This window comes from Grampus griseus, assembly GCF_964374135.1.
Source record: "Grampus griseus genome assembly, chromosome: Y".
NCBI lineage: Eukaryota > Metazoa > Chordata > Mammalia > Artiodactyla > Delphinidae > Grampus > Grampus griseus.
Window position 1 is genome coordinate 4,745,283 of NC_139016.1, and position 16,908 is coordinate 4,762,190.

At 47.9% G+C, this 16,908-nt stretch overlaps 1 protein-coding gene across 1 annotated transcript in view; it reads left to right on the forward strand.

Annotated features, from left to right (window-relative positions):
• The window catches only part of LOC309817752 (steryl-sulfatase-like), a 126,610-nt gene that overhangs the window by 39,510 nt on the left and 70,192 nt on the right, over positions 1–16,908 (forward strand). Inside the window, exons 2-5 of the mRNA XM_082647031.1 lie at positions 771–911; positions 4,119–4,240; positions 4,334–4,456; positions 6,006–6,429. Of these exons, the coding sequence (XP_082503157.1) occupies positions 775–911; positions 4,119–4,240; positions 4,334–4,456; positions 6,006–6,429 (806 nt within the window). The 5' untranslated portion in view covers positions 771–774. The remainder of the gene's footprint in view (positions 1–770; positions 912–4,118; positions 4,241–4,333; positions 4,457–6,005; positions 6,430–16,908) is intronic.

The window sequence follows — 16,908 nt, forward strand, 5'->3', positions numbered from 1 at the left end:
AGGCCTGAGGATGCTTCTGCCCCCAGCTGGTCAGACGCGGGCAGGTTCTGTCCCTCTCCTGAGTGTTCACTTGGTAGTTCCTACGGGCATCAGAGCAGGAGTTTCAGGTGTGCATCCACCCCCAAAGTCCTCTGGCCCGTCGTTCTTGAAAGGGGTGAAATGCCGGGGCAGGGGGGGTGAGTGTGCGTTGGGATGACAGCCATAGAAGGTGGATGGATTTTCCCTCCCCTCCACTGCGTTTGCTGCCACCTACTAGCACCCAGAGCTGCCCCACCTGTGAACCATGTCTTCCTTGAGCTTGGAAAGGTTTGCATCACGCCCAACTCTACGTGTTTCCCTTTGAAAAGCCGCTACGCCGAAACTCGTGGCTAGTTTTAGAAAGGATTTGACATTGACAATTGGATTGTCCTGAAATGCCCGGGTTTTTTTTAGTGCAGAGAACTTTCAGCTGATGACACAGAGCCTGCCTTCCATAAAGAGATGATTGTGTCTTCATTTTTCTAGACAGAGCCTATGTTTTGGTTTGGGGTAGAAAGGAGAGGTCACTGCTATCCAGGGAGAAAGAAGTGTTTGTTTTGGAAACAGACACACAGGACAGAGAGGATAGTTCTTCGCTGCGTGATGTCTTAGATGCTTTGCAGCCCTTGTCGTCGGGGTGGCCGGGTCGACAGAACGTCCTCTACTGGGAGGAGGGGGAGGGTCGCAGAGAAGGAGGGTAGGCCGCCTCAGGCCAGCATCCTTCATGTCTCTCTTCCCCTTGCCCTTTGCAGGAAGATGAGGACGCTTTTGCTTCTGCTGCTGTTCATCTATGAGGCCCGGAGCCATGCGGTGTCAACGCCCAACTTCGTCCTGCTGATGGCCGACGACCTTGGCATTGGGGATCCTGGCTGCTATGGAAACAAGACCCTCAGGTTGGGTGACGTGTAAACACAGGGCTCCCTTCACGGGCCGCCGTCCTGGGATGGGCAGCGCGTGTTCACAGAGCACAGGCCATGGGGAAACGTTCAGAGCCCCCCAACGGCGCACTTTCCTGTACGACTTTACGTAGACACACACAGGCGTTAGTAGGCAGGTGTGATGACTTATCTATTCGAATCACTGTTGGATGAACTCAGACGGCTCACTGGGAAGGTATTCATCATAATTCTTTCTTCCTCGCCCCTAGTCTGTGGCTTGTTTCCCATCATCATGTTTCCCTCCCTTTGGTTCGCCTCTTCTGTTTTGTCTTCTATTTTCGGCCTCTGGCTCCGTTCCCATTGGGACCCAATCCATCCCCCCTTGTCAACCCCTCGCTGTCACCTCTGTACCTTCCTTCCACCTCTGGGCCAGGCTGTGCTGGATTCTCATGCAGACACACCGGCCGGGGACAGATGTCCTGGGGACACGTGTCACGTTTGATGGTGTCAGAACTTTTCAAGGGCTAGGGGTGACTACAATGGTAGGGAAAACACAGTGGGAACCAGACTCGGACAGAGGAGGGTGTTTTGTTCCCCAGCCCCCCGGTGTAGGGCTCTTGGGTTTAGAATTAGTCGGTCAGGGTGCAGTGGAATATTGGTCTTAGGGGTGCACTTTCTCTATGTGATCATGGGGAAATGTTGACATAACTGTGGTTCTGTGGAGAGCTTCACCTCACACGTGATGAGCGCAAACAAAATGAAAGGAGAGGGTGGGATTCACCAGAATTTTCTCGTAAGAGCCACAGATAATTAGCTGAAGCTCACAGGGACGTGCCGCTGAGTGCCACGGGGTCTGATTTGTGTTCACACCACTCGCTGTAGGTCCTCCTCTTCTGTACAACATGACCGTGCGTCTCAGGACGTCTGTTTCATCGTTATGTGGCACAGCAAACAAACATGACGTAAATTACACTTTTGAGGAGGACCCGGCCTGCAAGATGCAGCCGAATGTGACATCACTTCCAACCTGATTCTGTGTGTCAGATGTCACGTGTTATTTTTAAAACGTATGCTGACCTATGATGTTTGTTAGATTTTGTTTAAAGCACCTGCAAGGATAAGATCTGCACTCATTGTTCTCTTAAAATGTTAATTGACCATGTATGTTTCCTTCCTCACCTTATGCTTCATTTTGTGAAAAGTTTAGATCTCACTGTTAGGCATTTCAGACACGAACCTTGTGAGTAATTTTTCTTATCGATGTCACAATTTATTTTTTTTCATTTTAAGTATCATTTTAAAATACCATATTATATGAGTATTAGATATAATATTAGATATGCTATTCCTAAACTTTTGTGAGATAATAGATAACTGTTCCTACTAAGGTGTCTTAATTAAAAAATCACAGTCAAGCCTTTAAGGTTCAGTGTCTGCCAATTATCCAAAAGAAAAAAAGGGCTATAAAATCCTAAGTAAGAATTCATATCAATAATACCCTAAATCTGCCTTGTCCTCCATATTAGCATCCAGTTCTTTTATTTATTTTTTTTAATTGAAGTATAGTTGATTACAACATTGTGTTAGTTTCAGGTGTACAGCACAGTGGTTCAGTTTTCTATCAATATATATGTATATATTTATATATATATACTATGTATATATTTATACATACATTTATATATGTAGATATTCTTTTTTTCCGACTCTTTTCCATTTTCCACTATAGTTTATTACAAGATAAAGAATACAGTTCCCTGTGTCCTACACTAAATCCTTGTTGTTTATCTATTTTATATGTACTAGTCTGTATCTGCTAATCCCAAATTCCAATTTATCACTTCCTCCCCAGTTCTTTCTGAAGGACATTTTCCATTTTACGTTTTATAATATCACACCTCAAAAGAGTCAGATTTTTCAGTGGCCAATCTAGGCACTAGGGGGATTAAGTCAAATATACAGACAGCCTCAGTGTTCTCAGAATCTTGTAATTTAAGGCCAAAGCAAAGTGGAAATGTTGAGAATTAAAGGCATAAGTTAAACTAATAGATGAGCGAGCAGCTTGACATTACAGTGCAATGCCGTGATCTTCCCCTTCGAGCTATGCATTGTTACAGGACTAGCCTGTGGGCGCTGAACCAGGGAAGCAGTGGCGTCACAACGGAACAAGATACGTGCCCCACGCCACAGGCAGAAGTCTTGGAGGGGAGTGCCGTTAGCCACTCCGTCCCTTTACAGGGAGGAAGCTGCCGTGATGGGGGATAGGGACTGACATCCTACAGATGGAACAGGCCTCTCCCGCAGGACAAGAAGGCCATGGCAGGGTGGGGGGAGTCCCATCTATGCTCAGAACTGAAGTATAGAAGATGAGCAGCCTGGCAGAGAGGCAGGCGCTGGGGTTCCCACTGGAGGATAAGGGATCGTCACTCAGCGTGGACCCAGCCCTGAAGGAACTTCCCCTCTGAATGCCTAGGAAGTCTGGCATGATTTCCTAAGGTGATGGACCACACCAGTCCTGGATAAGAGGTGGCAGGATGGCTTGTCCTGCATAAGGCGTCATCCTAGAAGTCAGCCCATAAATGAGTGTTCCTTTAGCGGAAAAAAGAAAAAGACACTCAGAGGGTGTGCGTGTCTCACGGCATGTCGTGTTTCCATGTTGCTGTGTCCCTTTTCCCTGGAGTCTGTGACCCCTTTGTTACCGATCCCTGGTAAATGCACCTGGAGCCCATCGTCCCTTTCCCCGGACGGTGCCGTCACCCTGTTCTCCCTGGGGCCATGTGGAAATTTGGCAGAGCATGGTGAGAACTGGTTAGGAGCTTCTCTTTGGCTGTAGTTGGCAAGAGAAGAGTCAGGCTGCTCCCAGAGCTTTCTCGTTTGGGGCACGGAGGTAGCTCGTGGGGGGCACAGGTGACGGAGGACAGAGACCTTGACCCTTGCCCCTCCCGCTTCTCAGAGCAGCCCCTTGTAAGGACTTGGCTTCTCTCCTAAATCAGCAGCTCAGAGCCCCCAGGGGGGCATGGGTGGGCCCCTGGAGAGGGCAGACCTGGATGATTTCATCCTCAGTGTGGTTCTGTTGTCACTCTGAGTCTCAGTGCTGTGTCCCCTTCCTTCCCCCATCCCATCGCAGTTTCCCTAGATAAGTGACAAGCGACTCACTGTACAAAGCCAGAGAGAAAGCTTTCTTTTCAGGGTCACGAGGAATGACCTGAGTCTTTGTTCCAGGACTCCCAATATCGACCGCTTGGCCAGAGGGGGAGTGAAGCTCACGCAGCACCTGGCAGCATCACCCCTGTGCACACCCAGCAGGGCGGCCTTCATGACGGGCCGGTATCCCATCCGCTCAGGTACCCAACCTCCTGGTTCCGTCGCTGCGGCCCTGGTCCACCTCCCAGTCCTAGGGCTTCCCCTGTCCTAATGGTGGGTTTCTCCTGGCGTAGGAATGGCATCTCGGTCCCAAGTGGGAGTTTTCGTCTTCTCCGCCTCTTCGGGAGGACTTCCCCACAGTGAGATTACGTTCGCCAGGCTCCTGAAGAATCAAGGCTATTCCACAGCTCTGATAGGTATGGGCAGCTGGTGGGGGGGGGGGCGGTGCGAGGACCTGGGTGAGTGGGAAACTGGGGAGGGCATGAGAGCAGCGTTCTTGAAGATGAACTGACTGATAGCGTTTGCACAACTGTAAGTAGGGGAGAAATTATTTCAATGCTAAGTTCAAACACCATGCGTCTATATGTGCTATTGGAATGTGTAGATGTGTGTCCTTATTTATGTACGTGTGTGTATGTGTGTGGATGGATGATGGATGGTGAAATGGATAACTGATCATGCACACACACAGCATGCAAAACTACACACACACACACACACGCACACACACACACACACACACACACGCACACACACACACACACACACGCACACACGCACACACACACACACACACACACACGCACACACACACACACCATACTATTGATAAAGGTTTACATTTTACGTTTCAGTACTAAAATTGCGTCTGAATTTTTCTCAGTTGACATTCCCACTGATTTTATCCCCTGGGTAGGAACGAATCCTTCTCCCCTTTCACTTGATAAACTTGGGTCTATGCAGGTCATCAGAGGAACCCTAGAACATCTCATGGGAGCAAAATAACCGGTCTCTTTCCTCCCACATTTTGTCAAACCACCATCACTTTTTCTCTGTATTTAGTGATACAGTCATATTTCAATTTTTTTAATTTATTTATTTATTTTTTTTGCGGTACGTGGGCCTCTCACTGTTGTGGCCTCTCCCGTTGTGGAGCACAGGCTCCGGACGTGCAGGCTCAGCAGCCAGGGCTCACAGGCCCAGCCGCTCCGCGGCATGTAGGATCTGCCCGGACCGGGGCACGAACCCGCGTCCCCCGCATCGGCAGGCGGACTCTCAACCACTGCGCCACCAGGGAAGCCCTCATTTTTATTCTGTTTTATTATTTGGCCACACTGCGTGGCATGTGGGATCTTAGTTCCCCGACCAGGGCTCGACCCCGTGTCACCTGCAAGTGGGAGCCTGGAGCCTTAACCACTGGACCTCCAGGAAAGTCCTGGACAGTTTACATTTTATAAGAAGTGTTTATAGGTGTTTACAATAATTACTGAGTTATGAGTATGATTTCCTCATGCCTCAGGGGTAGTTTTTACATATGGATTCATTTCCGGTGAGAACTGGTTAGGAGCTTCTGACATTTCAGGGACATTCTGACATTTCAGGGACAAAATCAAGTTGGTTTTAAGACTTTCCTTTTAAGGAAATGTCTTTAAAAAAAAACACATGTCCCCCAAAAACGTTGGTGTTCATCTATGTAGTTTTGTCTCCTGCCTATGAAGTACGTGAGGTGTGTGTCTTTCATTTTATTTGTATTTTTTCCAGTCACTGAATCCCCTCTTGTTTTCTAGTGGAGAGAGTGGTTCCTACCCTACCGTTTTTGGAAACGGAGGTGGAAACGGTAGAATGGTTTTGGCTGATGAATATGCAGAAAGAGGCCGCCTTCCAGCATGCGCAACTCAGAAGCTGACCTTCGTTTCGGGGTGCTCATGGGGACTAAACATGCCACCTGTTTGTTTGTCTGCTCAGGGAAGTGGCACCTTGGCACCAGCTGTCACAACAGAACGGACCTCTGCCACCACCCCTTGAGCCATGGCTTCGACTATTTCCACGGGCTGCCCGTGACCAACCTGCGGGACTGCAAGCCGGGAGAAGGCAGCGTGTTCACCAGGGCCTTAAGGCTGCTGGTCTTCCTCCCCCTGCAGGTCATCGCCATCACGCTGCTGACCCTGGCCGTGCTCAGGTGCCTGGGGCTCATCCAGGTTCCCCCCTGCATCTTCTTCTGCCTCTTCTTCCTGGCCGCCCTGGTCGTCGGCGGCCTGCTGTGCTTCCTGCATTACTTCCGGCCCCTGAACTGCTTCCTCATGAGGAACCGTGACATCACCCAGCAGCCCATGTCCTATGACAACCTCACGCAGAGGCTCACAGCGGACGCGGCCCAGTTCATACAACGGTAGGTATCGCCTCCCAGCCTGATGCTGCCTGGGACACATGTCATATGCTATTTCAGGTGTTTCCATGGAGGTGGAGGAACCGGGGTGGCCTTTTGAGCCATGTTTCCCCTTCTGTGGTTGGGAGATTTCTCCAGCTGGGCGTGTATTGGGCGGTGGGGGGAGTGGGTCGGGAATTGCCATGACCTGGGCTCCCCCCAGAGATGTTTTGCCAGTTTCCCGCACGTCCTCTGCTTATGAGGCCATGCCCCAAAAATGTCTGGGTGACAACAGGGACCTTAAGGCATCACCACGGTCTTTACTCTTCAGGTGTGTGATTAAGAGAGGAAAGGTCATGTGTATTGTTTACTGTAGATGTTATACGACATAAACAACGTGAGGAGATCCGCAATATTCTGGGCACGTTTCCGAGCAGAGCAACTCTGAGAGTCAGCTGGGTGAAGCAGATGATCTCTTGGGAGTCTGTTGGGGCCTCTTGAGTTTGTAGATTTGGTGTTTGCGGTCAGCGAAGGGGGTAGCCATCCACGGAGGGCTTCACAGCAGTCTGTCTCAGGAACACTTGCTGTTAAAAATGAACAAAATTGTTTTGTTGCCTTTAAAAGTTTAGAGGATAGTCCTATAGAGAAGGGTGGGAACGCAGTGTGAAAATCAGATGTTTGGCCTTGGTGGTTACTTGCCCTGCCCACGAGAGCAGGTCTGTTCAGGCACCAGAGAGTGGAGGAAGCTGGCAACATGGCGTGATGAAGGACATATTGATAATTCGATTCTTAAGAGAAAGGGGAAGATGTTCAGCTGGCCAGCACGCTGGTGAATATCTGTGTCCGTGATTTTGAACCTGGAGACACTGTGGAGCTATCAGTGCTCCCGGTCAGCCTACCCCTCGGCCCGCACGGCCAGAGGCGGCCATAACTTGAACAGACACCCGCATCGTGGGCGTGGCGCTTGGCGCAGATCTGTCCCTTGTGGGATTGCCTTTGATAGCTCAGTACGTGGTGGCGTAGAAAATTGGATCGTTGGAACTTCCCACAGGTAGACCAAGAAGGGAAGAGGGGAAAAGCTCTTGACTGTAGGTGGAGAACTGTGAGTCCTCAGACTTTGTGTAGGGAGGTGCTGGGGTCCTGGCTGAATCTGAACATTGCCAGTCTTACGTTGAGAAATTCCTACGGAGAGTAGTTCTAAGGTAAGGCTTTGCCTCTCCCTGTTAACAAGCTCCCCTAGAGTTCTAAACTCCTGTAGAACACTCTGAGAAATACTAGAGCATCTGTGGGGTTTTGCTGTTAGAGAACGGCACCATCGCTAAGCTGCCTAGATTTTTCTAGAAGGCGGTGCTAACATGATCTAATGCAGAAGCTTCTGAACTTCGTAAGACGTACATTTTACACCATCATCCAATGAGATGTCATACACAGATGTTTAACCGAAGCAAAAGTTTCCAGAAAGGATTTATTTCTTCATAGAGTGATCACTTCTGATACTTCCTGATTCCCTTCTGTTTTATTTTATTTTTTTAATTATCTGGTTGTGACACGAAATGAATGTCATGACTCAACAGTGGGTCCCAGTCTGCATGGCAGACAAAGCTTTTACCTCATGGGTGAGCCTTACAGTGTTTTACGAGTAAGAGAACGGCCCTTCCCAGGTACAGTGGCGCTCTGTGGATGGCAGCCCTACCCGTTTAAGCCACAATACAACCGTCTGCTGTTTGGCAAACTTGCGGAAGCAGCGGAACCCTCTCCTGTCCCTGTCCATTGACTAGCAGTCCCTCAGAAACCTGTGGGGAGGGGGTGAATAATAACGCTCCTGATAAAATCACAGGCTTCAGGAGTGATCCTCAACGTCCAGGGTGAGGCACATCTTGACAGCATGTGGTGTTTGGACACAGATGATTGAATCTCTAGGCTATATGAATATTCATATGATTAGGAGGAATTTTAATGGGTTCCTTGGCGTATGACTTTGGGACGGGATCGAAACAAATTTGATTAGCCTAAGGGTATTGAACCTCAACCAGTTCATCTTTGTTTAACTTTAATTTCATTTATTTTTTATTGACGTGTAGTTTATTTACAATGTTGTGTTACTTTCAGGTGTACAGCAAAGTGATTCTGTTACATATACTATAGATATACTATGTACATATATAAATTCTTTCCCAGATTCTTTTCCATTATAAGTTATCACAAAATATTGAGTAGAGTTCCCTGTGCTCTACAGTAGGTCCTTGTTGTTTATTTGTTTTATGTATAGTAGTGTGTATCTGTTAATTGCAAACTCCTAATTTATCCCTCCTCCTGCCCTTTCCCCTTTGGTAACCGTAAGTCTTTTATGTCTGTGAGTCTGTTTCTGTTTTGCAAATAAGTGCATTTGTATCACTTTTTTAGGTTCCACGTAGAAGTGATGTCATATGGTATTTGTCTTACTCTGTCTGGCTCACTTCACTTAGTATGATAATCTCTAGGTCCATCCATGGTGCTGCAAATAGCATTCTTTCATTCTTTTTTATGGCTGAGTAATATTCCGTTGTATACTTATACCACATCTTCTTTATCCATTCATCTATTGATGGACACTTAGGTTGCTTCCATGTCTTGGCTGTTGTAAATAGTGCTGCAGTGAACATTGGGGTGCATGTTTCTTTTCAAATTAGAGGTTTCATTTTTTCTGGATATATGCCCAGGAGTGTGATTGCTGGGTCATATGGTAACTCTATTTTTAGCTTTTTAAGGAACCTCCATACTGTTTTCCATAGTGGCTGCATCAACTCGCACTACTGCCAGCAGTGCAGGAGGGCTCCCGGGCTCCCTTTTCTCCACACCCTCTCCAGCATTTTTTTTTTTTTTTTTTTTTTTTTTTTTTTTTGCAGTACTTGGGCCTCTCAGTGTTGTGGCCTCTCCCGTTGCGGAGCACAAGCTCCAGCCGCGCAGGCTCAGCGGTCATGGCTCCTGACGCGCAGGCTCAGCGGTCATGGTTCCTGACGCGCAGGCTCAGCGGCCATGGCTCACGGGCCCAGCTGCTCCGCGGCATGTGGGATCTTCCCGGACCGCGAACCCGTGTCCCCTGCATCAGCAGGCAGACTCTCAACCACTGCACCACCAGGGAAGCCCTCTCCAGCATTTATTGTTTGTAGACTTTTGGTGATGGCCATTCTGACCGGTGTGAGGTGATACCTCATTGTAGTTTTGATTTGCATTTCTCCAATACTTAGCGGTCCAACCAGTTTATCTGGATTGTAATGGGGTTTCTGCAGTTTTCTTCCAGAACTAGATATTTAAGATGCTCTAGCAACACCGTAGTGGGAGGTTATGCTTATTGAATTATTTGAAAAGGGTTTAGTCTTTAAATAGGTGATTCTAATGTAAACGACTATTGCCCACATTGGAGCAATGCATAAATTGGTCAGTATTAGGGACAGTACTACCATGTGTGTACCATGATGTCATTCACACCCAAACCTTCTCATATACATTATCTGAAGATTCAAAGATTTTAAACATCTAGGTAAAATCATCCTTGGGTAACATCGTCTTCCTGTGTTACAAGAGATATCTGATTTGCTGAATTGTTATTTTCAGGAATCTAGAGAGAATTGCCTTAATATGGTACCAAAGAATCATAACAGACTGTGACACTATCATATTTATAAAAATTTTTTTCAGGGATCTGAAGACATTTAAATGTGTGTCTCTTTGACCAGAATATCCTGAGAAATTTAGGCAGGGCTGACGAGCTCTGTGAGACATGGATTCAGGGCTACTCAGAAGCAGAAGAAGGAAAACCTCATCCAAGCAATAACGGTGTTTGTGAAGTTGATTCAGATGCTGTTGAATGAAAATTTTCCGATTGAAGCCAGTGCTTTATTTCAGTGTATTGATCTAAAAACCAGTTTTGGGGTACACAGCTCTCCCTGGGTTCACTTGTCAAAGGTGATGAGGAAAATGATTCAAGCTCTCATTTCTAACATTTATATTCTCTCTCTGAGCCTTGTGGATGAAATGATTTATACTCAGACGTTTGTTCTCGAGATACTGACTTGCGATGTGAAGATACAGATGACAAGGGCATAAGGGGATGGTGCTTTATTGGTTTGTGACTGTCTCAGATGTAGTCTGCTGAACCAAATTTAGGTACGTGCCCCGGGATTACAAGCAGGTGTTTCCAAGTTGAGGAGATTGAGGGTGTGGAATATATAACTGTGCACTCCATGATCCCTCACCCTAATTTACTCTTTTAGGGATAGAACTTATCTTGGGAAGATGCTTCTACTATTAGAGACTTAGATAATTAGCTCAACACATGTTCTAAGCTGTACAGTAATTCGAGACAGGTCATCCTAAACACACTTTAATTAGCAAGAAATCCTTGTTGCTCTGACGGGAAAGGAATGACCTGTAGATTTCTTAGAGATACTTAATCCTCCTTATATGCCCTGAATGAAGGGCCCTTCAGTCATTCCAGCTTTCTCCCTGGTCATGACTCTCATCCATGCTTTGTAAAACAGATCCAGCTTGGGTGCCCAGCTAGGGATGTGTTCAAGTTTTAGCAGATACTGGTTAGATATACGCCAGGCACTGTGGCTATACACGTATTCTTGGTCACGTTTCATACCTGTCACGTCTTACGTGCTACAAAAGGACCCTGGAAGATGGGTGAAGAGATGTCTTCTTGTGGAGGAATTTGAGGCTCAGAACTTTGGAGTGAGAGCAAAAGCCCCACAGGGAATAGTAGATAGCGGGTTAGAACCCATATCTAACTCTCCGTGAGGGCTCTCCTGAGCGGACCATAACAAGCTTGCTGCCTTCCTTGCCGCCACATATACTCTGCAGACTTACCAGTAAGGTTCGAGTGTGGATTATTTGGAAGGAGACTAGGAAATTCAGTACCCCTTCTCCAGATGGAAGCGTCCGGGTCCCATGCCCCCAAAGGAGAACACACCTGGGAATTCTTAGATAAACTCATGTTCGTAGTACAATCCTTAACCGTGGCGAGGGAGAAGTGGCTGAGTATTCCGAAAAGATAAAGGCTACGTGGTGACGGGTGAATTTAGCAAGTTAATTTTGTTCCCGAGGTAGTTTTTTAGTTCAGGTTGAACTGCATTGAAAAAGGTGCGATGTCAGCGGGTGGAAAGAGGTTCACATTTCCAATCGTCCTTCATAGAGAGAGGTGAACCCGGGTCATTTCTGTCACGGCAAGAGCCAGATTTGTTGGCCCCTTCCCTCCCTAAAGTCACTGAAACCGGCATTTCATTGCTAGAAAAAGCATTTCAGTTGAAAGGAACCACTGTGTGTTTCTCTGCCAGTAAAAACACCCTCACTCTGAAGAAATATTCCAAAGTGATGACTTTATACAAACCCACATAATTTGTATAGTTTAGGGTATCCAGTTACTGTATTCATAAATGCATATGAAATCCACCAGGAGTGTTCTGTTCTCCAGGTCCTGGTTTATGGGAGTTGCATTGACATTACACACAGACACAGACACACACACACACACACATGTGTGTGTGTGTGTGTTTGTAGCTTTAAAGCCTATAATCAAAAGTGAAATCAATGCTAACCATTTTCAGGTAAGCTCATTTTCAGATATTTCTTGTGCTTCATGGAAGTGTCCTTTAGGGTCTACCAGAAAACAAGTCCAAAAGCTGGAGATGACATAGAGTTCTACTTTTCATCGGATTCCCCAGAGTTGTAAGATCCCCTTTTTCTAACTTTACCAAACCCTGATCCCTGACCTCTCCCCACAGGGAAGCCACATGACATCAGAATTATGGGGAGTATGAGTGACTGCGGGCAGTAACATCCACAGGGAAATGTCCTGCCCTTGGTGGGGAGTCACGGGGAAGAGCCCCCCACCCCAGACCTTTTCTGTAGTCCGCAGTTTTATAGTAAATAAATACGCCTTTGTACAAGCATCGCTTGCGTCATGGTAACGCCCTCAGACCCGTGACAGCTGATAAATGTATCATCGGATACCTGACCTTTTATCCTGTCCTAGTACTGTCAGCGTTCTGCACACTCGGGGTCCCGAGATGCACTTACAGGGCACCTCCAGCCTAGCCTTTCACCTTGCCAGCGGCGCTGTGGTCTCAGTGGCCGTGATGAATAGCTGTGATTGGACACAAAGCTTCTTTGGAGCAAAGGGATCATTTCATTAGTTTAAGCCAGAAAAGAATAGGGGCGCCATTGACTTTAGTTCTTGGTGAGAAGAGTACATCAGATGAAAGATTAAGGGCAACACACAGGGAGACACGCGCGTACAGACACGTTCAAAAGTGAAAAGGTTAAATAATCAAAGAACTGTCTTGTTCAGTAAGGGTAGATGCTACTTGATTGGTTTCCTTTTTTTTTTTTTTTTTAATATTTATTTATTTATTAGGCTGCGCCAGGTCTTAGTTGCAGCATGTGGGCTCTTAGTTGCGGCCTGTATGTGGGATCTAGTGCCGTGACCAGGGATCAAACCTGGGCCCCCTGCATTGGGAACACGGAGTTTTAACCCCTGGACGACCAGGGAAGTCCCTTGGTTCGTCTTCTGCCTTTCATCGGGCAGCAGGACATGAATTTAGGAACGGGGAGTGGTTCTTTGGCCGCGCCCCTCCTTCCAGGCTGAGCTGAGCTGCAGGCGGAATGCGGTCCTGGAGAATGCTCATCTGTAGCCATCCTGGGTCCAGGCCCACGGCATTCCTACCTGAACGGGGTCTGGATAAAGCGCGCTCGGACCTTCCCTTTTTCATCAAACCCCCAGATCTCTTTGGTGCCCCAGGATTATGACCCGAACGGGAATCAGGAGGTGCGAGCTTTGGTACGTCAGGCGTTAAGGCGCAAATACGCCGAGGCCCTGGCTGGCAAGGAAATGCGTGCTGGGCGGGATGAGGCCTGGGGCCCGAGGGAGCCGGATTTGGTGCAGCCCATTCGGATGGCTGACTCCTGAGAGCTCCCGCGAGCTGCTGTCCCGAAGGAGTGCGGGTGGTACTCCCAGCATCCCAACGTTCCAGAGAAATCAGAACTACCGACTTGCGTGTGTGCGGGGGACTCTTTCGGGGGATTTTTTTTAAGTTGGACATTTCTCGATTTTTTAAAATATTGGCCTGGTTTTTTAGCATTCGGTCCTGATGTTGAGTGAATTGCTGTGCGCTCCACGTCTTAGAAGGGATCCCCATCATACTCACGTCCCTGGTTCCCTCTGGCGAAGCGTGAGGGTGGTCTGCTCACATCCTGCATGTGCTTCTTTCGTGGGTCCAGGCTGGGAGGGAACCTGTAGAATAGATGACCTATCTTTATATCGGGCATCCACCTACCGACAGAGGTATCCCAGACAGGGCAGATTTCCTGGGATGGGGTAACACAGGCAGTCTTGTTTGTTTCCCTTGGAGGGTCCATTCAAGGGGGCACACCGCCGTGCTGTTGCACCCCCATCCTTTTAGGGCACTCCTGAGCACTTGGCATGATTACTCCGCCATACTTCCTCTACCTGCTTCCAGGACAAGTCACGAGGACCCCTTCGGCGAGGCAGTCCCCACTCATCGCCCACCTGCATTGTCCCCAGAGATAGTCTGTGAGGATCCTTGTGTCCACTTAACTGGGCGGGGGGCCTTCTCCCGAGAGGAAGGGGCTCCGTCTAGAAAGCTGAGAGTGGACAGGGCCTCTCGTCAGTTTGTCGTGAGCCTGTCGTCTTTGCCAGGGACCAAGCATAGACTTGAAGGAGGGGGACACGAGGAGGAAGAAGACAAGAAACAGAAACAGAAGCAGAAGGAGAAGAAGCAGCAGAAACAGAAGTGGAAGCGAAAACAGAAGAAGCAGCAGAAACTGAAGAAGCAGCAGAAGCAGAAACAGAAGTAGTTTGGAAATCCGTCTTCTTCCCTAGTGTCAAATCTCCTATTACAACGATTTCCATAGCTTCTTCTTTCCTACTACCTGAAGCATAAAGAAATTTGACTTTTTTTCCTACAGATGTTCAATACCTCCGGGTTAGGATACTTAACGAACGAACGCCAGGTAATTTAAAGCCGGAAGCATCAAAGAATCTTCCCACCATCTGTTCCGGAATGGGGCGTGTGGCTGACCGCAAGCCCTTTGATTGAAGTCCAGCTGTGCGTGGAGGGTTGAGCCCGATGATGGATGCTGTCTCCAGTCAGGCGTCCTCGCTGTACCCCATCGTGGGTACAAAGCCATATAATCTATAGGAGTCGCACAGAGTCAGAGGCAAGGCTGTGTGTGAAGGATCGTCCCACAGAGAGAGCCCGTCGTGAAGTTTCACAGATGAGGCCATCGTGGGGAAGCAGGGGTGCTTGTGGGGAAGCAGGGGTGCTTGTGGGGAAGCAGGGGTGCTTGTCAGAGCTGGGGGGATGCCAGCATGACTAAAGTCAGGGCAGCATCTCAAATCTCGTTACACAAGCCGACTTTCACACCTGGGTATCTATTTCCTTTCCCTCTGTGTTTGTGGGGGGGAAGGTGGCTTTCATGGTTTTCCTGTCTTCGTTTTTATATTGAAGATAGATCTTCGTTTTTCTGTGGTTTTGAAAGTAGCATGTGCTACTTTAAAAAATCAAAGCAGTATAAAAATATAAAGAAGTAGAAAGTTAAAAGTGTTCCCAGGTTTTCCCCCGTCCCAACTAATCGTCATCCTATTAGTGGTATCTTTCAGTTAGCGGTAAAAATCCATACAGTGGGGTTTTTGTTTTAAAAAATGTATTCTGAAGCGTTCAGTGAATCGTTTGGGACCACATGCCGTAGAAAGTGTGCTTTTAAAAGCTCACCAGGTAAGGACACAGGTTACGTCTCTGCCGTCGTCCACTGCTGTATCTGAATAGCACCCAGGGGACAGTGGCTCAGACACGGGTGCATTTATGGAAAGCGCACGGCAGGAACTTCTGGAATCTCTCTCTCTCTCCAGGAGTGAGTCCTGACCCCTACCAGGTTGAGATTCACTCTCCTTCTCTGTATCCATCCTCTGATGTGCTCCATCGTGGAACTTAAAGCAGCTGAGACCAATTATTGATTGTCTTGTCTGAACTGTGGGCTGCTGATGGCAGGAGCCAGTCCAGCTTAGCTTTATATTTTTAGTGCGTGGAGTCACATGGGCAGAATAGATGTGAAAGGCCTGGATGGATGAAGGGAACAGCCAGGCATGTCCATCTCTGTGCGTACAGAGTGGTGGTCACACGGACTCCGGCCGGGTGACTGTTGACAGCACTACCTGGTTTATGCCTTCGTCTAATCACCAGCATCTGAGGGGTCTCAGGAGGAATGCACAGACGTCCCTAGCTGCATTCCTGTCATTCCCAACGCTACTCAAATGGGGACACTCGGTGAATAATCAAGGTCAGACTTTGAGAAGAGGAACACGGTATGCAAGACCGTGGCAGACAGAAAAAATAATAATAATAATGCCATAGCCGTCTTCTTGCCTAGGTTTCACTCACGCGTGGACGGGATGTAAATCTTTTTGACTCTGAGATTGGAGTGATTGCAGGTTGCCGGGAAGGTGCAGAGCTGCCTTCTGTATTGGTAACAAATAGAGGGAAGGCATGTAGCAGCTGAAAGTTCTATCTTTTCACACAGCGTGCGAGACAGTGGCAATAAATTTTCAAGAGAGTTGTTTACTGAAGCAGCTAATAAAAAAGGAGCTAAGCAGTTATGGAGAGATCTCCCTCCCGCCAACTTGCTCCAGCGTCATTTAGTTTTCAAGGTCATAGAGAGAAGAGAGACCTGGGCCTTGTGAACGAGGGAGGATGGCCTTTCCTGTGCTCTTGAAGGATAAGGCTGAGCAAGGGTTCCTCCCTCCACACCAACGATCAAGCTGTCAGTCACATCTCAGGATGTGTGCAGGGCAGTAATGATGGGATGTCTGTCCAGCCCACATGCCCGTGCTACACTGATCACACCTCTGTTCCCGGAGGGTAAATCTTCGTGGTTCGGAGTTTGTGCAGCTGGGTACACTTCCCTAAATGTTCCAGGGTTGGGTTTTGTGTATAAAACCTCATCAGTCTTCTTGGACACCTGGCACCTTGGCTGGTATCTGTCACGGGCAGTCTACTGGATGCCAAAGAGATTATAGAAAAATAATTCTGTACATAGGGGCGTATTTATAATCAACGCATGGATGGCCCTCTCCCCTTCCACCCAGGGTCCCCCTACATTACAAGACAGAAATCACAACCCGTGGTCATTGATTGAGCCCCAAAGGGGTACCTCTTGGACTCAACTCACCTGTTCTTCCTGCCCTCTTTATGAAGGATGTTCGTCTTGGGCTCCCTTGTTTGCTTGTTGCCCCCACTTTATCCTTTGTTTTTTCATCCTCACCTCACGTTTTCAAATGCCTTCGTCTCATGATCCCTGTGATTATAAAATGCCGATAATGTTGGTGGCTGCCTCTTTCCTCAGTTTTCTTATTTTTTTTCCAAGCTGTTGGGCGTGCAGTAGCTCATCCTTCTCTGCCAATCACATCCTGCATTTTTTTTTTTTGTTTTGCGGTACGCGGGCCTC